This window comes from Labrus mixtus, chromosome 16, assembly GCF_963584025.1.
Source record: "Labrus mixtus chromosome 16, fLabMix1.1, whole genome shotgun sequence".
Classification (NCBI taxonomy): Eukaryota; Metazoa; Chordata; class Actinopteri; order Labriformes; family Labridae; genus Labrus; species Labrus mixtus.
The window spans coordinates 5783172-5811016 of NC_083627.1; the positions used below are offsets into that span (position 1 = coordinate 5783172).

A 27845-nucleotide genomic window follows, 5' to 3' on the forward strand; every position below is an offset into this window, starting at 1 on the left:
ATCCACAAACATAGAGCGGCAGAAGTTGTTTTTGCCCTGTCCTCTATCTTCTCATAATTAGGAACAGCAGCTTCACAGTGGGAGTGAAATATAACACTTCTTTTTATCTATTCTAACTAACAGTGACTCACCTTCCTCAAAGAGGCTTTCAAGACCCGACGGCTTCATCACAGGGTTCACGTCCGGTTTGTACCGCTGAGAATCTGCAACATGCACACAGAGCAAAGCGTCGATCACAAACAATCCTGCAAACATTCGGTGCAAACTGCACACACACTTCTTCTTCAGCAGCAGCAGCAGCAGCAGCAACACGTCATGCAGCAAAGATAGAAAGCACAAAGGATTGAAATAAAAGAACGTGTAGCTCACTGCGAAAGGTTGATAAAGGGACAGACGACTCATTGCTCGGCTCATACTGCTCATAGTCTGTATCTACTGACGTGCTGTCAACACTACTAAGCTGGGTCCAGAAATACCTGGGGTTCAACGGGGCTTTTTGAGACAAACACAAACAAATAAAAACGACTTCATGAGATTATTTTTCCACTTTTAGGTGCTTCCCTTTCTCACCCCCAAATGTATGCAGGTTGTAAAGAAAGAGTTCGTATCCAAAAGTATTAAATCCTGCTCATTCGTTCAGATTTTTTTTCACAAGCATAGATGTTATGAAATGTTCAGCCTCTCACCGTCTGTCGGGGGCTCGTTCGCTGTGACCTTGACGAGGTTGATGGAGTCTTGGTAGCTGTTGTGATGATGTTCAGAGGTGAGGCGTGTTTTGCTGTGGGTCTGCTCGAGCAATAACACTGTGGGAGAAAAAAAACAAGACAAACACTTTTATACTCAGTTGGGATTCTCCAGTCTTTTGGGGGCTTAAGCAAAGATTATTTCGGGGATCCTCCAACCAGCACTTGATTTAGCTTTACAAGTAAAAAAAAAAAACTTTTTACTGCTGAAAGTTTTGAGACCACGGCAAGAAATGAAGTGAAGAAAACAAACCGCTTCTTCTCCTGTAATGACAGCAGAGCACCGTGTTTGTGATCAGAAACACGAGGAGCAGCAGACACAGAGCCATGGCGCCGAGAAGCTCGATGGGCAGTGAGGAGAAACCTTCAGAGGGTCCGCCAGGGGTCGGAAGCTCTGGGGTGGAAAGAGAGAAACAACAAGTTATCATTTCTCATAACTGATAAGCCAAAGGAAGGAAGTAACAAATACAGTGTGATGTTTCTTAGTTCTTCTGAAGAATAAAAAATAAAAAATATTTACCTGCGGTTGAAGTAGTTACAGTTTGATCAGCTGTGCTGGCTGTGGTTGTTGTTTTTGCGGGAAACCCGAGGGAACCTGCAAGAACAAAAACATTTAGTCTGCACGTGAGCTGACAGAAAATGAAAAAAGAAGTGTAACCATGAACGTAACAGTTTTTTAAATATTACCTAATTATGACTCATATCAGATAAAATCATTATCCTTAAGTAAAATATATGTTTTAAACGTAGGCTGAGTTTTTAGCCTTAATAATTAAGGCGGAGGCCGAGCTGAAGTGTGATGTGCCCACATACACATGAATGAATAGCATTATTCTTTTACCCTTGAACATATCTACTTCAACTACTTGTACCAAAGGATTAAATAGATTATATACACCTGTGTTTATTTACATTTTTAATTTCAGAAAAAGAAGCAACATTTTAATCTTTTCAGCTTCATTCTTTGACTACTCATAAAGATCGTGTCCAAAGTACAATTTTAAGATTAAACATGATGAAGTTGGCTATTGTGAAATGCAAAGGAGGCTACTAGCAGCCTGTTGAAACACAAGTGACTCCTCTGACAAGGCAAAGAGCCAATCATAGTTCAGATTTTTGTTGGGGGGGGGACACACCCTCCGACTCAGCAACTACAGAAAGTGGAAATATTTTTTATGTTGTCACATAAGTTTTAAGAAGACTGAGAGTAATTTTCAATTAGCGGTACCTTTAATGGTAAAATTCATTTTTTTCAACAATAATAAATCCATTTCACTATTGTAGATGTATTGTAGACACTGAAAGCATACGGTTTGATTAAAGTCACTTTTCTTTTCTTTTTTTTAATTCAGGGTTGCTGCTTTGTTGGATTCAGCGACCCATACGGAGGCTGTAGTCCTTGTTGAAGTGACTGCAGGTTTGAATCCGACCTCTGCGACTTCTCGGCGTGTCATGCCCCACTCTCTCTTCCGAGCATTTCCTGTCACTCTTCGGCTGTCCTATCCAATGCCCCCCGCCCCCCACCCTCTCTAAGTCAAGTCAGTCGGTTATATTGCATACAGCTAATCCACCCTTTGCAGGGTTCTTTAACATTCATTCATGAACAACATCACCAGTTCATCAACCACATGACACACATATCGTGTCACCCACCTTTGCAGATGACACCGGACGCCTTTGATGTAGCACACAGGTGTTTGCTGTTGACGTACTCCTTGCACTGCCACAGGTTCACAGGCACACCTGGATCACAAAAATAGAACCACAGAGTCCCGTTGTTGTGGGTGAGATGAGGGACAAACTGGGTGATCTTCTCCGTCTGGTTTCCACACTGCAGCATGGAGCAAACCTTGGAGGCCAGCTCATTAGTCCAGCAGTTATCACACACTGTTCCCCAGCTGCCGTTTCGGTGGACCTCCACTTTACCCGAGCAGCGGTCCAGACCTCCTGTGAGTCTGATCGCTCTCATCTCTGCACATAATCACAAAGGAAGACTGAATGAATATGACATCCCAGCATCAATATTAATCAATCAATATTGTGTAAATGATTCCCTACATAGGACTTGTGATATACTGTAAGCACTGAGGAGTCCTGTCCTTGATGTTATTACTTGAGGGATTTAATAAACCTGGTGGGTCATTTCTGGTAACATAACTGTACACACTAAGGGACCATGAGAAACTCTTTTTCTAAAATACAAATCTAAAATTCAACATTAAAGGGGACATATTTTGAAAAATCCACTTCTACAGTGTTTCTGAACATTTATTTGGGTAACCTGAGTGTCTACAGACCCACAAAATGTGAAATAAACCCATCCAGTCCTTTGTTTGTGGTCTGCATAAGTCTTACAACACAGACAAAAATGCTCCGTTTCAAATGTGCTCTCCTTGTGACATCACAGTGGGATTCTGCTAAAACAAAATCCCCTCCCCTCCCCTGGTATCTCTACCCATGGACTCCACCCCTAGCCTAGAGCAAAACTTTTGCACAAGTCCGCCATGTTTATTCTCGTTACAGTGGAGTGATGTCTACTGGGAAAACTCAGGGCGGGGTCATTACATTTAAAGAGACACACACACCAAAACGGAGCGTTCTGAGAGAGCTGGTTTATACAGGGTCACAAACCTCCTCTGGTGCTTGATTCATGTTACATTTTGACCAAAGCACAGCACAGATGTTTCATTTAGACCACAGGGGGACTGTTTGAAAAGGTGGAACAGGGGAATAATATGTCCTCTTTAAGACATCTAATTTGGTATGCATATCATTTTGTTTATTCTGTACGTCTAAAAATGTTTTCTGACAGTGACCTGAGCACACGACTCCAGCATCCTCTTTGTGTCCACAGTCGGACTCATCCTGTGCAGCCGGACAGGCCCACAGGTGTTCCTCTTTGCCCGTACAGTTCAGCTCGTCCAGGTGGATGGGTCCTCTTCCTGGGGGGAAGGAGCCGCCCTGTCCCGTCACACTGATTGCGTAGCCGCAGCCCAGCTGGGCGCAAACCACGTCAGCATCCGGCAGGTCCCACTGGTCGTCACACACGGTGCCCCACCTCCCGTTTCTCCACAACTCCACCCGTCCAGCACAGCGGTCTGAGCCTCCTGCCAGCCGGGCAGCCTGGTGCCCTGAGGAGAAGATTATCAAACTTAAGCCACTGCTTATGTGAACCAGAAATTAAAATCTATTGAAGGTTACATGTTGATATTTATTGTTATTAGAGAATACAAGATTGACATTAATATGACTTTTTAATGGATAGATTTATTTCTTTTGGCAGTGGTGTGTAAGTAATATGTAAGGAATATAAATGCATATATACATTTTCAAATTAACAACAATGCATTCAACTGTGGACTAGAAAAATAAAATAGCCTGTATCAGTGTAATTTGTTGTTGAGTGGCAATAAAGGACGTGAGATTTGTCTTCAGTCAGAGGTGTGAAAATACACAAACACACTAAATGCACAAATGCATTGGCAGCGTTACCCATGTATTTGTGTATTTCAGACAGTGTGTAGGAGTTTGCCTGATATTCTGACAACTGAAAACAAGAAATCCCCCGATATGAGGTGCATAGGACTTCTATTTCCGTTGCCATGGTAACAAAAATGTGTCAAATATGGTTTGATGTCAACTCATATCATATTGAAGTATAAAATTCGGGTATTATGAGGTCTTAAAATAGGTTTAATATTTTTAATTAGACCCTTAAAAATCTATATAGGAGTTCAAATTGAACAATAACAAAGCATCTAAAATGTTTTTTTTTTTTTTACAATTTACTTATTTTCATGCATTTGCAGAGTTAAGGTTCATGTTCGTCTGCTCGGCCAATTTGACCTTTACTGTAACAGGTAAGATGTGGAGAGAAACAAACACAAACAAGAACTGTATATTTGTTTCAGTTCTGATGAGGACTACCTCCTCCATGGGGGCCCTGAGGATTCAGTCCCACTAAGCATTCAGTAAAAAAACTCTGAATGCCAGCCTGCTGTCTTCCCCTTTAATATGAAGAAAGTTTTAAAAGGAAGAAGGACATTTGTGTAGCTTTTGAACACTCAACATGTTGGATTTTATAACATTGAATCTAACTTGTAAGAACTAAAAGCCAACTAAAAACGTCCACAAAACGAACAGATCTTTGTGTATCTAAAGGAGATATTAGAGAAAACCCTTACCACAAACAGTCTCTGAAATCACAGCGCAGTTTCCTCCCACCGTCTGTGAGCAGTTCTGCAACCGACCGTCTCGGTACAAACAGCCGTTAAAGCAGGTGATGTTAGGAGGTGAGCTGGTTTTATTCACATGATAGACGCTGCCACAGCCAAGATCCTGACAGATCTGTTCAACCAACGTATCTGTGGAGTCTGCGGTTAAAGCCACCACATCACCGCTGCTCCTGTTCCAAGGCATCCTGAAGGTGAAGCTGCATCGACCAGAGAGGTGATGAACGTGAGGGTCACCTGAGGACACACACGAGCAGAAACACCAAAGACGTCTGTGTCGATCATTTAAATACAACTTCAAAGCCGGGTTTTTTTCCATTTCACTGCTTCATGTATGACTTAAACTCTTGAAACATATAAAGATCTTATCATGATTTAATCCTGACATGGGATTCCAACACAAATGCAAGATTTGCGAAATGTTTTACATTAATCCAAGAATTAATTACAGAAAGAACACAACTATTTCTCACCAAAGACAAACATGTGTGCTCGACATTTTCCCCCTCCGCCTGCTGCTCTCAAACTAAAGTCAGCTGTGTAACATTGAACATGACTGTAATATAGAAATCAACCTTCTTTTGACCCTTTCAGAAGGCTTGATGCTGAAATACATCGGTGACCCTTAATCTTGAAATCTCTTCTGTGTGAAGTTTGCATGTGCTTCTGGTGCATCTGTGGGTTCTCTCCCTCCCACAGTCAAAAGACATTCTCGTTAGGTTAACTGGTGACTCAATTTGATCGTAGGTATGAATGTGAGTGTGGCTGGTTGTCTGTCTCTATATGTCACCTCTGTGATTGACCAATGACAGCTGAGAACAGCTCCAGCTCCCGTGACACCGAACGGGAAAAGCGGTATAGAGAAAAGGATGGATGGACTCTAAAACTATGTTGCAAATGCTATACGATACGAGAGAAATTCCCCAAAGGGGACAATAAAGAGTATCGTATCTCTTTGACCTTATCTCTTTTGATTTGTCCTGGACATGCATAGGTAGTTTTTTTTAGAACAAATCTCCTCCTGCCTCAAATGTTTAACTTAATGTGAATATTTTTTGGGGGGGGAAAGTTAAAAAAAAAGAAAAGAAAAAGCTGTTTCTTTAGGGTGCAGTAAATGGTCTCTTCTGACACCTACCCTGTGGAAGCTGTTACAGGCATTTCAATGTAAAATGTCAAAATGTTCAATTTTGTCGCTGATGGTCACTGAGGCATCAGTACTGATTTCAGTCTGTTTCATTACCAGATAAAAACTTGACAAACATTTCAAGTGTTGCTTGACATACAACTCTATTTCTCCAAACACCCACATTTCCTGTTTATTTCTGTACTGCCTATAAAAATATAAAATAAATGTTAAAAAATGATCTGTATTTTTCTATTTAATAAAGACGTTTACAACCTCCCCTGGTTCAATGTCTTAATTTCAGTACTTGCAGATGTCTTTATCACTTTTGTAAATAAGAACATAAACGTATCAGGCTGAAATGTTTCCAGGACAAAACCATGTTGTTGAGAATGCACCCGAGCACAAAGCCACACGGAACCAAAGAGCAGCAAAGGTGGCTTGCAGGGCGAACCCAAGTCAATGCTGCAGAACGCTTTTCTGTCTCTGTTTCTGTTTGATTTGCACCTGCACGATTCAGAGATGTTTCACAAGCAGGTCAGCCCACATCCTGTGACATTAACACATCCCCTGCATCGAGTGTTTATTCTGATTCTGGAGACAAATGGAGGGCAAAGTATTCTGGTATGAACGAGCGTGTGTGTGTGTGTGTGTGTGTGTGTGTGTGTGTGTGTGTGTGTGTGTGTGTGTGTGTGTGTGTGTGTGTGTGAGGGAGGAAGTACTGAACTTACTGTTAGATTCCTCTTCCTCTGCTCCCCTCTGGTCATGAGCTGGGTCCGCTTGAGTGGAGGGTTGTGAGGCTTAAATTTAAAAAAAAAAAAAAAAAAAAAAAAGGAAGTCTTGTCACCGTCAGTAAAAAAGTGAGCACCGCATCAAACACGCCACCAAAGGGTTTTTAAAGAGTAACCACTTGACCGTGGTTATCTAATTTACAGGTTTCAGCACGTGGACGAAGAATCACAGCGCAGGAGAAACTAAAACGTATCAAGTCAAGACTAAATCAGTGACCAAATGTGATGTTCATGATTGAACATTTTACACTCTCTCTAGTGGAAACTGCATCTGTGTGTGTTCAAATACCTGTGACTGGATTTAGGTGGACATATTACTTCTATTATGGTGATGGGAATATGCATTATTGGTGTAATTAATTAGATAATTAGATCATTAGATAATGGCATACAAGTAATTATTTTATATTATATTATATACTATTGTACAATTAATACCTATTAAATGGAGTTAAAAGGGGGATTAGATAAGTTTTAACTTATTCCTACTCCTTTTCAGACATGTAAGAGCGATTGAAGGACGATTAATCTTTTTTCTTATGTTGTGTATTTATTTGTTTTGTTTTCTACATATTTTTTTAATTATAGCATTTCTTTGTTTGTTTTTGTTTTTTTACATGTTCGAAATAAAGAATAAATCAATATTTTTTTAAGAATTCAAAGTTAATGAGTCAGAGAATACAAAAGTATACTAAAGTGAAATACAATGGAATATTGTGTAAAGCTATGTTACAAGATTAGGGCCTATTATATGTACAAGAACAAGTTTAAATATTCAAAGAAGGAGATGAATACATGAATGTACATTATCAAGTTTAAGTCTTGAGCTCAATTTGTCTATTTTGTTCCTTTGCACCACCAACATTTTAAATAGGCCGTGTCTTTATGGAAAATGTTGCGATTTTAAACTTTCAAACCTACAAAACAAGATACAGGAGCATAAGAACCGGTCCTCAGGTCACTCAAGGTTTAATCCAAACAGACTTTATGTTTCTGTGGAAATCATTAAAAAAATGTACGGACATCTTCATGAAACTTTTAGCAGAAATTAACAAAATCATTTTGTTACACATGCAGCAGTTTGTGTCTTTATCCTTTCAATTTCTATAAAGTTATATTCATATGATAAAGAGATATAATCGAGGGGGAAGGACACATTGCACCTTATACCAAGTCCATTCATTGACAACAAATATTTTACATCATCGTTCAGTTCTTCATCTTTTCAAATACAGAACTGATGACATCCTTTACATACTGGAGACCTTTCAGCTTCTGGTCAGAATGAATCAAATTAAAGTATTTTATGTAAACAGGTGTTACAAAACATTACAGTTGCACCTTTTTAGAGCTATATATATATATATAATTTAATTGCCTAAGCAACAGTCGGTTCAAACAGAGCAAAAGTCACATCTTACAGCCACGCTGACAGTTTTTGTATAACTTTAAGATATGAAGTTGACAAACATGTAAAAGTGTTAACTTTACCTCGACAAAGGCAGCTCAGCTGGACGATCAGGATACATTTCATCAGCTTCATGCTGTTGACATGAAAGGGGGGAAACTGGTTCTATTGTCTTAAACTGAAGCAGTGTAATGTACGGAGCGTGTCTGTTAAAAGTGTGACTTCCTCTCTTGTTCCCTTCATATTTGATTGACAGAACTTCTCATTTACCACAATGCCTCTTCACGTTTACTGGCATGTTCTCAAAGACCTCGATATTAGAGCTCAAACCACAATCAGGATTCCTGAACAAACAATAACTTGCTTTTCTTTTGCTTTTAAATGAGCTCAATGATTATTTTATCACATCATGCTATACTTATAGTTCACCTTCTTCTGACTTTGATAAGAAAAATTATACATTTATAGTTTCTGCTTTTATGCAGAGTTCTTCACTGCAGTGACTCAATATGTATTTACTGAAGAGATAAATTAACTCATGGGTTTACATGATATGGTTTCACAATTTATAATACATCAGATTAATTCAGTACACTGAATGAATCTAATGGGTACTGTGACATTTAACCAGAGGGGGGCAGCATTGCTTTAACACTGTGGTACTGTATGATTGTAGAAAATCTTTTTAGATGATTATAAATTTGTTTAAAATTGAATCTGAATAAGAGTTAAAGACGTAACAGACTCATTTCCTACAACGTTTTGAAATCTGCTGTGATGTAGCCTAATGTGATTGTCAGTTCAGACGCTATTTAATTATAATATAATATAATAATATAATATAAGTAATATAACAAAGAGTACGGTCTTTACCTGCTCTTAAGAGTACCTGCTCTTCTGTAAAGTGTCTTGAGTTAACATTACTATACCAAAAAAGATTGATTGATTGGCTGTCATAATTTCCTGTGGGTGTTCTTTGAATTACAAATTCAGTACATAATATATACAGAATAACAAATAATGTCTATTTAGTACATACATATGTGCTTCAATTCAAATTGTATTTATGGTAGTAATTCTCACGTGTGAGTCCTGAATGTTGTTCAAACCTGACCAAAAGTGACCAGATGAAAGATGAGGGAAAAAAAGGTAAACAAAGGATAAATTATCTCGTTAATCAGTGTGGCTCTGAAACAGTATCGTTACTTGATGCGGATGACATTTAACCGGTCTGTTCAGGGATCATGAGCCGCTCTCTGCTCACTTACCTTCAGCACACTGCTTTGTTTACATCCTGTTCCAGGAGCACGCGCTCATCTCGACTCTCTCTCCCATTGGCTGTTCTGTTCTGTTGCTCCGCCCACAACAAATACCAACCGGAAATTCAACTGACAGAAAAAAAAGGTAAAGACGAGACGAAGTTATTTACACATTTTAGTTATTTTCATCACTTTTATGAAACAGTTCAGACGCAAAAAAAGAACAACGAAACAGTAGGAACAAAATTACAACTACTAGCGATATAAACTGTTTCTTAATCTCATTTAATCTCTTATTTTAAAGCTTTAGGGGGGTTTAGGCTCGGGAGTATTTATACGCATGCGCATTGAGCTTCTAATTCAAATTAGCGCCAACTGGAAACTAGTTCAGTTTCTGCAGCTCGGAGGGTAAGCTGCAAACTTTACTAATCATTCAAAATTAACACAGAAGTTTTACCATCACGGCTCTGTGACATTTTAGTGTCATGTAGATGTTCAATGTTGTGATCCAACTAAAGCAGCACTTTGTTTATGCATGTTTTCTAAAACCAGCTGGTTGAAGAGTTGGAGTCTGCATCCCCCCCCTTGTGCTTGAACTGGGTGAGCTAAATATTTAAAGTTCCTTGAAGTCTGTTTAACCTTTGTTAACTTTAAACTTGGGTGAAAATACACCGCAACAACGAATAAAAAGCTTACATGGTACATTTGTGTGGTCAGATTGATGTTTAACTCAGAAGCATTTTATTGGTGGTACAAAATGTCCACTGTTTCTGCATTAAGGGACAGTGTCTCTTTGTGCTGTTCATGGAGGTTTTGTCTCATAAATAACATAAATACCCCCAGAGAGTATTACTTTATAACTCAAATAAAGTTAGAGACGTCTGATTCGTTACAGAGTGGTCATACTACTTGCTCATCTGAAATGTTGTTGATGATAAGGTCCAACTTTTGGCGCATTAAATAATCCGGAAACTGTTTTGCATGACATTATATTTAAAGTGGAAGTCATTACAGCTGCAGCTGGTTGAGCAGTTTCCGTCTTCCTGGTTTTTTTGTCTGACAAACACTAACCTTGCTTCTTAATGGTTCCCCCTTTTTGACAGATAGAACCATGACTAGGAGAAGGTATTTCCCCCCTTTTTGTCACTTTCTGAATTATTTATTTTAGTTGATTGATTGGTTGTTGTTGTTGTTGCATCTTTATCTTCAGCTCCATGTTGAGTTCAGTTTGATGTCTTTGCAGTGCACGCCAGCAGAGGAGATCTGAAAATGTTGCAGGGCAGAAAGTCAAAGGAAATAAGGTAAGAGCAAGATCACACTTTTCATTTCTGTGTGGGTATGATTTGAGACTTACTCGACAAGGTTTAGTATTGATGTTCTGAAATAAAAACATTTCTTCACAGCAATGCAGCAGAAAAAAGGTTCAGCCCCTGTCAAAACTGCAGTGTGAGAAGGTATGTCCTTTTATTTTTACTGAATGATATTCCTCTTGTATCAGTACACAGGGCTACAGTGGTAAATAAATAATCCTTCTCACCCTTGAGTAATAATGAAGTACATAGAAATTCATTTACTTAACCATAATAACCCCTGAAGTTAACTGTGTTTGTAAACGTCTGTGCTGCACTCAGTTTTCTTATTTCCCATCTTAGAACCAGCTGGTACTTGAAGATGTCGCGAGGCCTCGTCTTCTCGATGAGGATCCTGAGAAAGAAGTAAAGATGGACGTTGTGGATGTGGATTTTATTTCAGGAGAGTCTTTGGTTCGTCCGTCACCTCTACCTCCCCTCAGGTGATTATTATACATCACTCTGTCATGTTTTACTTCTCTGGATATCTGCAACCAGACGGTGTTGTTAACACTTTTCTCTAATGCTGCATCTTGATTATTTACACCATAGTCGTCAATAATTTCATCAAGAAAAAAATCATCTATGAAAAAAATATATGCCTAAAGTCCAGGGTAACACCTCGTTTTCCTGGACGAAAGAGTGTAACAATGGAATTTAAAGTATGGGACCAAGGAAACCAAAATACAAAACCTTACAAACTGCAACAACCAGTTTTATTTCATTTTGACTAAAGGTTTATTTAGCCGAGAAAACCTTGTTGAAGTTAAATATTTCTTGTAAGTTTCCTGGTCCAGACAGGCTAATATGTGTTCTCATATTAAACAGGCTGTCTAATTATTCTCTTTAGGAGGGAGGAGGAAGGATTTCTCAGGATAGGCAGAAATAAACCTTTTTTTGGTCATCGATTGTTTGAATTTTATTGTGTGAAATGGACGAGCATGTGGAGTGTTTTGTTTCTGTAATTGTGCTGTTTACACAAATATATTTGACTCGTTATTTTTTTTTTAAATTAATGACCGAAATAAAAATCATTGATTCGTTGAAGTGAACGCTCTCTCTGCATGTCACAGATGGGGCTCTTCTGAAGACGTGTGGGGGAAGATGGTCAGAAGGGAACAAAATTACTCGCATAGCAAGAGCTTTGTGCAGAAACACCCGACAATACAACCCAGGATGAGATCGATCCTGCTCGACTGGCTGATCGAGGTGCGTGTTAAACTGAATCTCATTTGGGTGTGTTGCATTTTTTTTTTTTTTGCGTTACGGCTGGAGTGTACAGGGTTTTCTATGAATATGTTCACTAAAATATTTTGGAAAATTAAAAAAATCAATCCATGTCTTTCTGCCCTTCTGTTTCTGGATTTAGTTTATATCTTTGTGATTCTATTTCAGTGAAGTCCTGTCAATGTTGAGTTCTGTTTTATGTTGGAACTGGTGTTAATGGTCTATGTATGAACTTTAAATGATCCTGTGGCTGACACAACCAAACCAGTTTGGACTACTAAACACAACTGTCAGTCTAGATTTTCAAGTAAAAACATTTTGTAATAAGTGAAATAAGGAGACGAGTATGAAAAGGAAGTGTAGTTTCTAACATGTTCTTTTGGTTTGTCATGTTCTTCACCAGGTGAGTGAGGAGTACACTCTACACCGCCAGACGTTTTACCTCGCTCAGGACTATTTTGACCGCTTCATGTTGACCCAGAACAACATCGAGAAGAACGTGCTGCAGCTCATCGGGATAACTTGTCTTTTTATAGCGTCAAAGATGGAGGTAAGGAAGAACGGGGCGCGAAAACTACAGAACCCAAATTCACATTGCACCTAAACAGAACATGTCAGTATCCTACCAAGGGTTTCCACATTTAAAACCGCTTCATTGATCCTGTTGTGTGTTAAGTTTGAACTTTATTCTTCCCCGCAGGAAGCCTGTCCTCCTAAGCTGTCGCAGATGGCCTACATAACCGCAGCGACGTACTACGAGGAGGAGATTCTTCAGATGGAGTTAATCATTTTAAAGGTAATATTGTCAGCATCTTAAATAACTCGTGTTTCACTCGTCATGCTTGGTTACAAATCAATAATAAATGCTTTAAGTGTGACTTAACTCTACTCTGTGTGTGTGTGTGTGTGTGTGTGTAACAGGCTCTGAGGTGGAAGCTTTGCCCGGAGACCGCCGTGTCTTGGCTCAAGCTTTACTTCCAGATGGCATCAATGAACTTCAGCTCTGACCTGCTGGAGCAGCAGTTTCCTCAGGAGGCTTACGTACAAATGACCCGAGTAGGTGTTCAGTGGCTTTTTAAGATGTTGACACAAATATTAGATTTAAAGCTGGGATACGATCAGTCACATCACAAAGTGGAAGGGTCGTTCTATCAGGTCTGCTTTTTGTGCAGGCAGCGCCCGCATCCTCAGCTTCAGAGCGCTTCTCACCTGAGCTCTTTGTCCCTAGGGTGATTAAATTTCAGTTCTGCTTCCCTGGGCAGTGACAGTTAGGTCTGTTTTTAATAGCTCTATATGCTTAATAGATGGGGCGGCTGTGGCTCAGTGGCAGAGTTGGTAATTTCTCAAACGGAAGGTTGAGGGTTCGATCCCCAGCTCCTGCAGCAACATATCAGATGTGTCCTTGGGCAAGACACTTAACCCAACGGGTTAGCAACCTCTACCATCAGTGTGTGAATGTGTAGGTGTGGCCTGCGGTGTAAAAGTGCTTTGAGTGGTCAGAAGACAAGAAAATAAATATACACGCTCAAGTCCCTTTACTGTTCATGTTTTCCTTTTATTCAAGGAAATATCACAAAGAAAACAATGTCAATGAATCCTGTCCCGGCATTAGCAGCAGCTCTTGCAAAAAACATTGTACCCTCGAAAGGAGACGAGTCAGAGAAGTTTCTCTCCTGCCATTGTTGTTGACAAAGTCTCGCCCCTTCTTGATTCTGATTGGTCGGTGTGGTAGAAGCGACTTGGACGAGTGCGGCGCGGTTTCAAAAATTGGGACTGTTTTCAACTAGATAGAGCAGATCAAGAATAAAATGTCTGACTGAGAGCATTTTGGTGCTCAGGCAAAAAAAAAACAGCCTCAGTGGACACAGGCCCTTTAAGGATTAGTTTAAACTATCATGCCCTACTTTTGTAGAATAATGTACATGTATGCAGTACTTCGAAATGATGCCGTCACCAGTGAAGATAACGACTAATCGTACATTTTCTCTTCTAGCTCTTAGATCTGTGTATCCTCAACATTAACTCTCTGGACTTTGAGTATCGAGTGTTGGCTGCCTCCGTCCTGAGCCATTTCATGAAACAGGAAACGGTGGAAAAAGTTTCAGGTAATGTTTGGATTCTAACGTTTTACAGAAATGGACAAATGCAGATTTTTAGCCGAACAGGATTAGGTCTGAAAGAGACGAGGCGCTGATGTGACTTTTTGTCTTCGTTCAGGTCTATCCAAAGATGAGGTCCAGCTGTGCGTTAACTGGATGGCCCCCTTTGTGGAATCTGTGAGCCAGTCTGGCAATTTGACACTAAAGGAATTTGTCAAAATCAAGAAGGACGACAGACACAACATCCAGACTCACACAGACTACTTGACCATGCTGGTAACTTCAACCCTCCCAGAGAAACGACTTAAGAGTGTCGCCCTATTCAGACCGCCCTGTGATGTTTCTCCTTCAATATAAAATGTCACAGGGGGGGGGGGGGGGGCAGTGATCCCACCTCTTTGCTGCCTTCTGAGGTAGTAATGGAGATGTTAGAGGGGTTGAGATGGATCGGTGGAGTCAGAAACATTTGTCATCCTGTCCCTATATTAACAGAATCGAGGTATTCATTTGTACATACACTCTGAGATCGCTCTGATTCTAATCAAACTGTGTCACTTAACATCAAATTTTCGGTCTCAGGACGTCAGTAATTATAAAATAACTGAATATCCCTTGAGGCTAATTGATCACAGGTTTCTGAATTTTCTGTTTGTCTCTGTTTTAGGATGCCGCTGGTGAAAAGGAGGTGGAGATCCAGTTCCCCACTCCTCCCAGCAGCACCGAGAAACCCTGCACACACTGAGCTACAAGAGGAAGACTCTGGAGTGAGTGTGCACAGAGATGACGGGCGGGGGGGGTTAAAAAAAGAAAAGAGCCCCGTTCAGTGGACGACTGTTTACAAAAAGTCTGGATGGGCGTTTATTTCACACTCTGCTGTCAAAGAAAGCATTATCAAAGTGTTATAGTTGTACATTTTCTAGAATCTTTAATCTTGTTTTGAGCTTTTTGCATGATTTGTTTTCTTCAAGCTGTTTTAAGCATCACCGTGCTTTAATTTTAAAAGAAATGTGTCTGGAAAAAAAAGGGTCAAGGTTTGCTGTAAGTTATTTTATTTCTGAGAAATACTGTAAATGTGCATTTTTATTAAAAAAAAAAAAAAAAAACAAGATATGTAGCAAATCAAATATGTACAGTTAGATTTTTAAATACTGCTTCAGGGTCGGATCAGATGTTTTTATTCTGTGAAATGTGAGCTGCTCTGTTAACCTCTGAAGTGCTGAAGAAAACTTGAAAACACAATCAGTAAGATCCATTTTTTTCATGAAAGCTCAGAGTGAAAGAAGTACACTCTGTTTTTTTTGTGTATTTGAAAAATATCGATTCATATCAAAGCTGTTGTTTGTGTAACTCAGGAACATTGACAGTTTTTTTTTTTAAAGAACTCATTGTAAATGATAACGTGTACACGTGTATTTATTTAGAGATGTATTTTCTACCACAAAATAAAATGTACATTCCCGTTCCCCTCAGGAGTCGTGTGTGTGTGTCCTAGAAATACAGTTTGGCCATCGCCTGCAGGAATCTCTTCTTTCTTTTCTGCGCTGCCAGCTGCAGCACCTCCTCGGGGTTACTGGTGTTCAGCTCCGCCTGTCCGATCGCTTTGATCTGTGAGAGGGAGAAGAGTTAGTACACTGACGAAGCCTCTCTGTCGTCATGGTGATCTACTTGTTTTAAATGCCTTTGCTGTTTCTTTCGGCATTTAAACATTTCTCAGCCCTTTGTCTTTCCCTGCCGTTATCATCTTTATTTTTTTCATCAAGCACAACATGGGTGTTGTGCTTGGGTCAAAGTGCAGATTAATAACTGCACAGATTTACCAATGTTTCTTACCTGAGCCTTTAGGGGGTCGGGTCGGTATATTTGAGATAAGTGTTACATTAAAAACGTCTTACCGCTATTTGTCTCTTCTCAGTCTCGCCCCGTTTGTGGTGAATATCTGAACTTTGTCAAGGAACAAAAAACATGACGACACACAGCAGGTTTCTTCAAAGAGTTTGTATAAAAAGATTAGAAGAGACAAAGTTATCTTTGCATGATGATTCTTTTGTGTAACACCTGATGGAATATCTGGACTGCTGTTTGCCTTCATGAAACAAAAGGATACGTGTGAGGTACTCCAGGATGGTGACGTCCCAGATGTAGTCGTAGAACGAGTCCATGGCATCGTGACTGGTGGCACAAAACAGAGGAGGTCGACATGAATCAAAGGGCTGAGGTCAGGAGGGACCCGTGTCCCACAGTCTGTAGATTTGAAAAAGTGCTTCATGTGTTGGCCGAGCGTACTCCTACCTGTTCTGTTCCTGAAGAGCTTTAAATGCCGTCATGTAGTCGACCTCTCTGAGAAACTGGCAGAGAACAGCAACCTGCCAAGAACCACGAGACAAACTAAGTTTTACAGAGAAAAAAGGCGCTAAAATGGTTTTATTTGCTTAACTTTCTGACACATGAAGGTCGACTCATTCAGCGAGCGGAGTTCTGACCTGTGTGTGGCAGTTCATCATTGAACAACACTTGATCATCCTCTTCAGGACCTGCGAACAACAGACAGGGTTCAAGCAAAGGGTTGATTCATTTAAACATTTGACTTAGACTGTGGTTCACTGTGAAGAAAGTTTGGACTTGTTTTTTAGCATTGCTGTCATCTGTTCAAACCAGAAAGTCATTTAGAACTTTTGGAAAAATGTAGCAGTCGATCGTACAAAGCAATATGGAAATGAGTGTTGTGTCAGAGAGAATCCTGTGTGATCTACCTGGTCAGAGTAGACGTCAGGGGGAACGGGTTTGGTGAAGAAGTCGGAGCCCACCGCTCCGGCTTGGAGGTAAAGGTTCAGCGCAGCAGAGTACTGATTGGTCACTGCACACATGAACAGAACAGCGTTAGTAAAAACAGACGTCTGCCCGCTCTAGACTCTGACTTTACCAACACTAACCCCCCCGCCACCCCTTGGTAAAAAAGTCAGTTTGGGGTGTGTCACTGCATCCTATCCATTGACCTCACTCAGCTTATTTTTTTGTCATTATTTTGTCTTTAGACTCGATAATCCGATAGCCGATGTTGTGTGCCACATGTACAGAGGCTATAGTCCTTGTTGCAGCTGCTGCACGTCATCTCTAACCCCTCCCCCCTCCCTCCCTCCCTCCTCCCAACATTTCCTGTCTCTCTTCAGCTGTACTGTCGATAAAGGCAAAAAAATAACAACTTTTGTTTTTTGATAATTTAGAGCGTCATTTACAATGATGTCAAGAAGATCAAAATAGTCAAATGCAAGACAAACAATATTAAAGACATAACTTCTCACCAAAGTAGATATCAGCCTGTGTGATGAGCCACGACTGGTTGTTAGGATTCAGGGTGAGAGCGTAGGACACCAGCTCTTTGACCGTCACAGCCACAGCTTCCACGTCTACCGCCTGTATACTGATCGCACACATCGTCATCACTTTTAGAGGCTTTGTGTGGGAAATCTGTAACACATCACTGAGACATAAAAAGAGTCCTTACTTTGGGAGAGTGGACGGCCAGATGGTGAGATGCTCAGCAGTGACTTCATTTACAATATCATCCTAAAGAAACAGAAAAAAAAACAGTGAGAGATGTTCAAATCACTGCAGAGAGAAAACCCTTTAAATGTCCGGACTGAAACTTCCCCCTACCCGCACTATGCTGTGGAGCCTCACAAACAGGGAGATGAGGGTCGTCAGCACCAGCGGCTCCTGGGGGGAAATAAGAGGAAACCAGTTAACTTTGCGCCATCAGCTCCTCGTCCGATAACGTGTGACATATCCACTGAGGATTTCAGTTTGCTTTATGGGATACTCACTCTGAGCTTCTTGATGAAAGTGATGAATCTGCTCCTGAATAGGTTAGACACAGAAAATGCAACAGAATCAGCATCACTGTTTCCCCTGTGTGCACTGATTTATTTAAAAATAGGGACATTAATGAACATAAACATGTAAATATGCCAGATTGTAACGTAGTAGGCTGATTTAAATCTGTAGTCCCTTCAAAACTTAATATTGAAGTTGCGTCGACCTTAGTGTGTACAGATACACAGGAAGTGTAATGAGTGTTGGAGTACCTGTGCAGGATTCCCATGGAGGACTCTCTGTGTTTGATGAGACCGACTCTGCCGTCGTTGTTCCTCTTGTGCTGGACGGACACGCTGCAGATCTGGACCACCACGTCCCACAGCTCCTTGGCCGTGCGCCGACACTCTTTAGGGCCCGGCAGCTCTTTGCACGTCGAAGCAAGCAGCTGACCGATCTATCAGGAGGAAACAGAGGAGGAGGAGTTTGTCGGCAGCATTTCAATCATCCCGAGGCAGAAACCAGTGAGGGTCCAAAGTCACTCTCCATGTCTGCAAAGCTGCTACGCTGATTATGTCCAGATGTGAATACAATGATGCACAATACTTTTAGACTATTGCTAAATATATTTCCATAACAATACACTATTCATTTTCTTAGAAACTTCTCTTTCTGTACAGACATTTAAAGAACTTTAAGTTGGTTTCTCAATATGAAAATCTTTTGATTTAAACATGCAATGACTTTTTTTGGCCACTTGGGGGCAGCAGAAGAAATATAATCCACAAGACTCGCATTTAACCCCATTCAGTCAATGTTGGATTAATATTTGCTTATTTTTCTCATCAAGAACACATTAAGCAACTAAAGTGCTCTAAACCTCTTACATCTCCGTGAAAAAACACGACCCAAATTCTAATATTTTTCGACCAATCAAATTGATTTACTGAAAAATTGTGCCGTTTGGATCTCAGTCGGTACAAAACATGCGACGGAAGCAAGAAACCGGACAGAACAAATTCGCAGACTTTATTACACACGTTCTTATCCACTCCTGGGTCTTGACCCACCAGTGCATGTGCTGTATGTATGGATGGATAAAAGGACCACTGACCTTGATGTAGGGGTTGTTCATGACCAGAGAAGGTGGCACCTGCAGAGTCAGGTAGTCGTTCTCTCTCCAGTTCAGCATGAAGGCGACACACTCCTCTCCGACCACCTGACGCAGAGGCAGGTCTGAAGAAAACCAGCAAGATTAAAGAGTGAATCTAAAAACTATAAGCTGATACTCTTATCACTGAGAGAAGTGTTGAGATATGTAAATCTGCTTTCACAATCTAAATCTAGTTAGGTACCTTCATAAAGGACCCCTTACTCCACTACAGTACACATCAATAGTGAGCCAGTTAGCATCCAGACTGGAGTCTAATATTTATCTTCTGAATACATTTAAAGCTCGCAGCACCGTAGAGACACAAATCAGAACATTACAAACATCATTCCTCTCACCGTGAATCCTCATCTCCAGGTATCCTCTGACCCGGCTGACCAGGTCGGACGGCGGCCTCTCCTTGCTGCCCTCGGCCGCCATGGTCTCGTGCGCCCGGACCTCCAGCAGCAGCATCTCGTTCAGCATCACCTGCCTCAGCTTCGGGGAGAACTCGGTGACGAGCTCCAGGCAGGCGGAGAAGAGCTGCCGAGCGTGAGCAAAGTCCTGAGAGAGCATGAAAGAACGTCCTGAACTTCTCTTTTCCACTCCCGATGCAAACACACACAGACCTTTACACTAAGGGGATCTTTCTCTTTGTGTTGTTTGTTTTACTTTCTTAAAGCTTTAGGACATTCGAGTTGATTTTAAATGATGCATTTGATGCTGAAACTCCGCTCGTGTAAACACACCTTTATAGATATGCAGTGGAGTCCTTTGGCCATCAGGATGTAAACCAGGTCCTTCGTCAGGTTGTCTTTGATGCCCAGGATCACGTTAATGTAGTCGGAGGGAACTTCCCACTGAGAACACAAACAGAGAAAATGACTTTTAGTTAAGTATTCAGGGTCTAAATCATTATATCTGAAAATAAATTAAGCATTTTCTACTTTAGAGAGTGAATTTTAGATATCTGCAAGATATAAACAACAACATCCTGAATGTCTTTGAAGTCAGCAATGCATCCTCTGGCAGTACTTGTCGATGTCTGACCTTACTGTTGACCCTCCAGAAGGGTCTTTCCGCCATGCCGTGCAGTTCAATGAGGATTTGTCTGATCCTGCGCGGCTCCAGGGAGAGGATGAGCTGCTGCTCCAGCTGCCCGATGTTCACACTCGCTGAAGCTGTGGTGGTGGGGAGGGGAGAAGGAGAGGAGACAGAAAAACCTGAGCAGAAATAAATCACTTCTCGGGAAGGGAGCTTTATCTTTTTGTTGACGTGACAACAAGCAGTTCCATGAAGAGGTCGCAGTCGATCTCTCAGCGTTGTACCTGGAATGTCGTAGAACGAGGGCAAAGGTTTCGCGCTGAGGTTGATTGTAGCCGACCTCTTCCTCATCTGCTCCACCAGCACCTTCCTCTCGTCCTCCTTCAGCAGCTCCATGAAGAGTTTATGAGACGACACCATGAAGAGCAGCGGCAGCTCCTCCAGGCTCTCGCACAGAGTCCTCGAAGATCACAACAGTCTCGTTTAAAACATGATTTAATGCTTTAGGTTTACTTTTAATGAATACTTATATTAGTAATACTTATAAGAGACACACACACACACACACACACACAGGCTCTAGAGACATGCATTCATGGAGGAGCTGCTCAGGGACCGGCATCCAGATCAGATGGGGGCTCAGTGCCTTGCTCAAGGTCACTTCAGCAGTACACAGGAAATGAACAGGCTCCTATCCAGCTACCAGTCCCCATGCCATAGACTGACTTTGCTCCCACATCCATCAGGCTCATGAACAAATTATCTATTTCTTATTTATTTTTAAGACCACTCATAACAATTATTTATGACCTATTTATCATGCTTTTAATAGAGCCACTTGTATGTGTGTGTTTCTGCTGTTGTTTTTGTGTCTAGCTGTATGCGTACTGATGCTCTGTTACACAAATGAAGTTCCTAACGGATAAATAAAGTTATTTGAAATTTATTTGAAATTTGACTGAGACACTGCCGCCCCCCTTTATTGAACTGGAGAGTAAAGTGACCCCAAACCCTCGCTGTAACTCACTTCATGAAACTGGCCATGTTCCTCCTGGACGTCTCTGATGGACGCTCCTTTTCCAGGGAAAGTGTGCACACCTGCAGGGCAAAGAAATGTGGATTCAAAAGTTGCAGAAGTATTTTCCAAGAGTCGCAAGTTGCACATTGAACGCCTCAAACACGAGCTCAGCTTTAACCGCCAGTACAACGTGTGTGAAATGTACTGATCCCAAGGAAGAATCTACAAATGACTTGTGTATGTGTTTGGGGGATCTGAGGAGGCAAATACCTCTAAAATGAAGTCCACCATCCTTTTGCTGGGCCGCAGGAGGAGCTGCTGGAAACGCACACTGAGCCCTTCTCCTTCCAAAGCGTCTCGGACGGCGTTACAAACACACAACTTGTGGCAAACCTCGTCCAGCCCCGACTCTCTGCAGAGAAACGACAACAACAAAAAAGAGTTTCAGGTGACGTATGCATTAGAAGCTAAATGACCATAACTGACGTTTGCAATGTTCTCCTAATGCAAGCTGTGCCTTGTTTCTTACAAACTATCAGTTAAAGTTAGTTTTGATGTTGGACTCCTCCTTCACTGTCGAGGATAAAGAAGCATTCATACAAACATGCAGCCCAAAGAGCTTCACATATAAATATGAAAATGACCCTGAACACCTCACCCTTGTTGGACTTTGTAGAGATACTCTCTGAGAACAGAGCGTCTGAAGTGGATTGGTAAATGACGGGACACATTATCTTTGATGAAGGATTCGATGACGGCCTGTCAGAGAGAGAGAGAGAGAGAAGGTGGAATTTATTTACTTGGTTCTACATATTAGCACATGAAGTCTGTAGAATCATCTCTGACCTGGTGGTTTTGCACCCTGATCAGGCTGTTGATCTGATCGTAGGGCGTCGTCTGGGAGTCTGAGGGGTCGCAGCCTTCAGTCAGAGCTTTGCAGGCGTTCCAGTAACCTGCCAGACGTTTCTCATCCAGGTGAACGTGGACAGTCGAGTCCAGCTGAGGAGAAAGAAAGAAAGGCAATGAGATCGACAAACGATGTTGCAGGCAGACTATAGTCTTCGCAGGATGCTGGCACACAAACCTTCTTCAACAGCTCCTTCGTCTGTCTGAAGTGATCCCGAGCTTTCTGATAGGCCGGCTGGTCTGTGCAGCCTTGCTGGAAGAAAATACCTCCCAAATCATAATGCACCTGAAACACAGAATACAGAATAAACCAGTGTGGGGCTTAACTATCAAATGCAAAGTTTAGAGTTAAAAAAGGACAATTTGGATTCATCTCAGTATTTCTGTTCTGTGTTCTTTACTCACCTGACAGTGCAGCTCGTCCGCGCTGATTCGAAGTCCTGCCGTGGAAGACTCCGTCTCCCCGTTGGCGGCGGCGTCAGCAGCCAGCAGGTCCAGAGTCCTCAGAGTGTGGATGTAGAAGTCTTTCTTCAGCTGCACAGCTCCTTCAAGGACACTGATGGAGTCGCTCGCCTGCTCTTTCAGCTGAGGACAGGAGAAGATTTCTTTTAAAAACCCCATTAGACATCCAAATCAAAAACTTTCTAGAATTCTCTCTGTGGTGGAAAACATTCTTATTTTACCAGAAAGTAAATTTCATGTCAGTGTTTGCGGACTCACCACAGTGAGGATGTTGTCAGTCATCTCTTTCTCCTGCTGCACGATACTTAACCTGCGAGGCCACGAGACAGGAAGTCAGCATCATCAAAAGGAACATTGGAACTAAGCAATTAAAAACACAAACTGGACATTTCTTTTCATGTTAAAATTAAATGTTCGAGTTAGCTTGAGAGTTGCCATTTATACGTTTTTGACAAGCACAAATATTTGTTTTTTCAGTAAGGGAGTTCAAGCTTTGTTTGTAATGAGACGGTGATAAAAAGAAGTTTACATGTTCATCTGGTGAGGTCCGGGTTTGTTCTGCTTCTCTGGAAAGCTGCTCAGCACGATGGTTCTGATCGCCCTTTGACACGCAAAAGAAGACAGCAGAGGAATGGGTGGGTCGATTTGTTTAACAACAAGACAAGACAAGACTGACAAAGTTACAACACTGCTCCAGACTAAAGAGGTAAAATGAGAATAGAACGTGCACACAGTTTAAATTATTTTGTTATCGTTCCCTTCTAAGCGACCCTTCCTCTTGTTTCAATGTATTCTTAGAGACTTAAATCACAATACATCATGTTGAGATGAACCTTAAGTTTCAAACTTGTAAACATACCTTCAGAGATAAGATGATGACACCGTGTATTAACCAGCCTCTGTTTCTCCACCAGCTTGTTTGAATGTCTTGTGTGTGTTTTTACTCACCAGCGGTTGTAAATGACGACAGCCATGGCTGTAGTGGGAGGCAGAGTGGACAGGTCCAGGTCCACGTGTTTTACGCCTGGGGGCACTTTGCTCACACACAGGAGCTCGTTCAGCAACATGTTTAACACGGGGATGGTCAAGCTGGCAGGAAAGACGGTTTGATTATGCCTTTATAGATAAAATACTGACATCTGTGTTCTGCTTGGTATAACATTTTAAACAGTTTTCTTCCTGCTTAGTTCATTAGGAATGCATCCTGTCGAATGCTGAAAAAAATCTCAAACGTTCTAACTGAAGAGTAGGACTGCATCATCTTCAACAAAACTACAAACTATTTTCTACAAAATCCTGAATCCCTTTAATAACTCGCTGACCTGGTTTGCATGCGTTATAGACACGCTGAAAATAATAATGAAATCATTTTAGATTGATAAGAAACATTTACCCTTTCTCGAGAACATCCAGATCCCACTTCATGTGCGCAGCGACCTTCAGCGCCAGCAGCTTCAGGGTTCGGTTTCTGCGGTTGTCTGCAGGAGGCTGCACCTGGTTCTGCTCGTTCACCGAGGGCTTGGACGCCTGCTCCAGGAACTGAACGATCAGCTGCACCGACGGAGGGTCTGTGGAAACATGCAAGAACAAACACAACAGCATTAATAAAAATCACACTGTGAATATGTTCAGAACGTACACCGTAAACGCCGAAATGACTTCAGTCTGCTCCATTCATTTTGTCCATGTTGGTTATTAGCTTGGTTTATTTGTTTAGAAGAGTCCACTATGTATGCAACACAAAGTAATGTAAATGTTGGTCAGTAATGTTAATGCCGGGCTGAGTTTACCTGGGTAGGACTTCTGCAGGTGTGTCTCCAGCAGGCTGGCATCCAGAAGGAACTCAAACCAGGACGTCTGAAGAGGAGTGCCGGGTCGACTGCTGGTCACAGCAGCCACCCGGTCTGCTGCCTCCGCACTCATCCTCCCCTGAGGAACAGACAGGGATTTTGTTTTTTATCTTTGAAGGCACCACAATTAATTAACTAACGTAAGGATTGTTTTCAAAATGAATACACGTCATATATAACAATGTAACACTTTGTTATGCTTCTTTGCATCCTTCCTCCACTAGAGTAGTACTCTTTAAATACATTGATTTGCCAAAGGAAGATGCTTTGCAGAATAATCAATCAATCAATCAATTTTTATTTGTATAGCGTCAACTCATAACAAGTGTTCACTTCATTTGTCTGTCTACTCGCTGTTATATTGTATAGTTTCTGCTTATGATATGTCTACACTCATGCACTTTAACTTAAATCAATACTGTCCATTTACAACTCTGTTTTTGCACATTTACATTTAATCTTTAATATTTAATCTTTCATATTTAAGACTAGTAATGTTTAGTTAAATCCTGGTTGTATATATTCACATTCTTAGTTTTTATATTTTTAGTACTTATTTACTTTGTATTTAATATTATATTATGTTTAAATTTGCTAACATTGCGTTTTTTACTCATATTGTGTGTTTGGATAACCTGCTGCTGTAACGCCACAATTTCCCAGTTTGGGATCAATAAAGTAATTATATTATATTCTATTCTATTCTATTATCTCGAGACACTTTACAAAGAGCAGGTAAAAGATCTTACTTATTGCTATTTTACAAAGACCCGGCCTGTCCATCATGAGCACTTTAGCAAAGCAGCAAAAGTTACAGTGGTAAGAAAAAAATAAGCTTATGAATACAAAATATAAAATACTTTAGATTACAAAGCATCATTATGATTACTGTTACATTCTCTGTAGTGTGTAAAGTTATTCAAATGTGCTTTATCCCTTACATTAAAGGGATGTGTAAATTAATGTAGAAACAATTGTAACCAGTCCTGTAATAATAAATATGTTAATGTGCCCTTTATTCTTTGATTGAGATCCCCATCAGCTCATCCTGAAATCAACATACAACAAAACAAACATACAAAATGTACAAACACAAAATACAACAAGCATATAAAAGGGGACACATTGTTGTGCATAATTATAATACTTTTGGTTTCTGAATATGTTTTGAAAACATACTTTTAACAGTTTTACTTAAAGTACTGTTACTGGTTACAGCAGGTTGTTTTTCACTGTGACCTGTTAACATCATCTGATGACTTTCTCTTCTCAGGTTTACTAAAGACTTCTTTTGTTTACATTAATACAGTGGCAAAAATCATTTTTAGAGCTCTTATTTCCTCAGTGTAATGTCCAATTCATTATATTTTCTGTACATTTATCGACCTACTTTTTTTTATCAGAAGAAGAAGAATCAGCTTTATTGGTTAAGTTTGCTCACAAACTCAAAAGTATATATAATTAAATATCAACAAAAATACACAAAATAAACAAAGACTAATTTCTAGTCTTTAACCCTTAGTTTTACAGTTGGTAATATCAGAACATTAATGTTGCACCTCCCAGGTAAACCCAGGTAAACCCAGGATAACACAGGATAACACAGGATAACACAGGATAATTTGGTTTATTGTGTTTTTCTAATCGTGAAACTAAAAAGTTTGCTGCTAATAAATGATAAGTGGTATTGTTGTTTAACTCTATGGCTCTGACTCAGAGGGACGGGAAGTCTTACCTTAACAGGTCAAAACGATCAAGAAAAGTATGTGTGATCTAAATATAGACAAAAAATACGAAAAATAATGGCTACATCGGCTACATGGACTGTTTGGTTCTCACATAATTCATTCTGCGCTTCGCCATCTCCTCAGTGTTTCCGGTTCCGGTTCGTCGCCAGGGAGACACACAGTGCGCCATGTTTGCGCATATTTATATATTATTCGCATTTTCCAAGACGACTCTGACATTTTTATTTTTTATATCGTTAAAAAAAATCGTCCAAAGTGTTTTCACATTTTTTAAATATTTTTTTTAAATATGTCATTATTCTAGTTTTGCCAGCTGCTCCATTTGTTCTTGCTTTCATTTAGAGAAAAAAAATGTAAACAATTTATTTATTTGTTTAAAAAATATCCTCACAAACAGATTGTTGTCATGTTGTATAAGGTTTTAGTCATTTTATAATTAAAGTGAAAAATCAGAATAATTTTCTATCACTGAATACTGTTTTATTAAGAAATAAAGAAAACGTTTGTGTGTGAAAGAATTCATATGTTGAGATATTAGATCTGAATTTCTATATACATTGCACTGGTTTAGCCGTTTGTTTTCAGTACCGTTGACCAGCTCGTTATGCACAGTTTATATTAAATTAGTACAGATAATTTCCATCATTGATGTTGGCAGTTTACTCATTATTAGGATCATTTTATTTTTGATAGAAAAAAAGGGAATGTGAAATGAAATGCAGATGGGTGAACATCCGATCATTGAAGGTTCCTAGAAGAGAACCACCAAATCTTTTCAATCTTTTTTTTAACACATAGCACACAATTTTAAGAAAAAGCATCTATGAAGACTTTAGCTGCTACATAACAAGCTGAAAAAAAACAAATTAATATTCAATTGACTGACATCAATATGATAGAGATCATCTTTTTAATTCATCAACTTGTACACACTTTAATCTCCGTATGTGTTTCAATAAAACCTTAACTTCACTACGTGGCCTTCTGCAGAGGGACTGTTATTGGCAAGACTTCCACAACAGCACCAGGAGAAGGAAACCGCCAAATACGTCAACAGAGATCATCAGACCTCAGACGGAGCATTAAAAAGATGTCAATCAGATTCTACGTCACAAAATAAGGCATCCCGATGAAGAGAATAAAGATAGAAACAAAAAAAAAGGAGTTTGAGGACCGACTTTCAGTATGCTCACAGTTTTCTAATGTCTTCAACCTCTCCCATCACTCCAGGCACTGCTGTTTGATTCTTTGTAATGTTATAGAGCTACTGCTTAACAAAACTATGATTTAATGTAACAAGCACACCACATGTTACAAACATAAATCCAACATGAACATAAATACTGATGTTTCACTCCTTAAGTAGAAACTCTTCACTTTGTCTTCGATGTCGCTGAATGATTGTTGAACCGAGGAGACCCTCAGGTGTGAGTCGTCTTTAACAGTAAGTTGTTACCCATGAAATGTTTTTGGCAGCTTAAAAAAAAAAAAAGACGTATCTTCCCCCGTTACAGTGAGAAACAGAATATTGTGAAGTATGAGGTCTCTAGAGCTCTTAACAATCACATCTTTATCAGGTAACATTTTGTGAACAGATCAGGTTTAGCGCCTCCTGATATATCAGTG

General features: G+C 40.3%; 3 protein-coding genes across 5 annotated transcripts in view; 1 reads left to right on the plus strand and 2 right to left on the minus strand.

Annotated features, from left to right (window-relative positions):
* Positions 1-8532, minus strand: part of LOC132991268 (deleted in malignant brain tumors 1 protein-like) — a 10769-nt gene extending 2237 nt beyond the window's left edge. The window contains exons 1-10 of one of the 3 annotated variants that reach the window (XM_061059953.1): positions 8381-8532; positions 6830-6898; positions 4928-5212; positions 3560-3874; positions 2397-2714; positions 1264-1338; positions 997-1137; positions 687-803; positions 370-492; positions 132-203 (exon numbers count right to left, since the gene is read on the minus strand). In XM_061059953.1, the coding sequence (XP_060915936.1) occupies positions 132-203; positions 370-492; positions 687-803; positions 997-1137; positions 1264-1338; positions 2397-2714; positions 3560-3874; positions 4928-5212; positions 6830-6898; positions 8381-8432 (1567 nt within the window). In that variant the 5' untranslated portion in view covers positions 8433-8532. Of the gene's footprint in view, positions 1-131; positions 280-312; positions 493-686; positions 804-996; positions 1138-1263; positions 1339-2396; positions 2715-3559; positions 3875-4927; positions 5213-6829; positions 6899-8380 lie in introns of those variants that run through there. The other 2 variants (XM_061059955.1, XM_061059954.1) reach the window with 2 other exon arrangements.
* Positions 8533-9874: 1342 nt separating this feature from the next.
* On the plus strand, positions 9875-15700 carry LOC132990891 (G1/S-specific cyclin-E2-like). The gene is made up of 13 exons (XM_061059373.1): positions 9875-9964; positions 10109-10156; positions 10660-10681; positions 10800-10857; positions 10960-11010; positions 11209-11348; positions 11979-12114; positions 12536-12682; positions 12833-12928; positions 13054-13188; positions 14126-14237; positions 14350-14507; positions 14896-15700. Exons 3-13 carry the CDS (start codon positions 10668-10670, stop codon positions 14971-14973), a joined length of 1125 nt encoding a protein of 374 aa, XP_060915356.1. The 5' UTR covers positions 9875-9964; positions 10109-10156; positions 10660-10667; the 3' UTR covers positions 14974-15700.
* Positions 15322-26336, minus strand: ints8 (integrator complex subunit 8). Its single transcript, XM_061059372.1, has 28 exons — positions 26207-26336; positions 24412-24550; positions 24015-24189; positions 23570-23710; positions 23151-23222; positions 22880-22931; positions 22565-22744; positions 22338-22445; positions 22100-22252; positions 21912-22012; positions 21524-21665; positions 21263-21333; positions 20520-20695; positions 20242-20372; positions 19941-20051; positions 19551-19755; positions 19156-19277; positions 18314-18498; positions 18053-18086; positions 17886-17945; positions 17734-17795; positions 17531-17649; positions 16982-17085; positions 16712-16762; positions 16521-16594; positions 16336-16400; positions 16124-16167; positions 15322-15836 (listed from the first exon to the last, which is right to left on the minus strand). Exons 2-28 carry the CDS (start codon positions 24542-24544, stop codon positions 15720-15722), a joined length of 2988 nt encoding a protein of 995 aa, XP_060915355.1. The 5' UTR covers positions 24545-24550; positions 26207-26336; the 3' UTR covers positions 15322-15719.
* Between the last annotated feature and the right edge of the window lie 1509 nt (positions 26337-27845).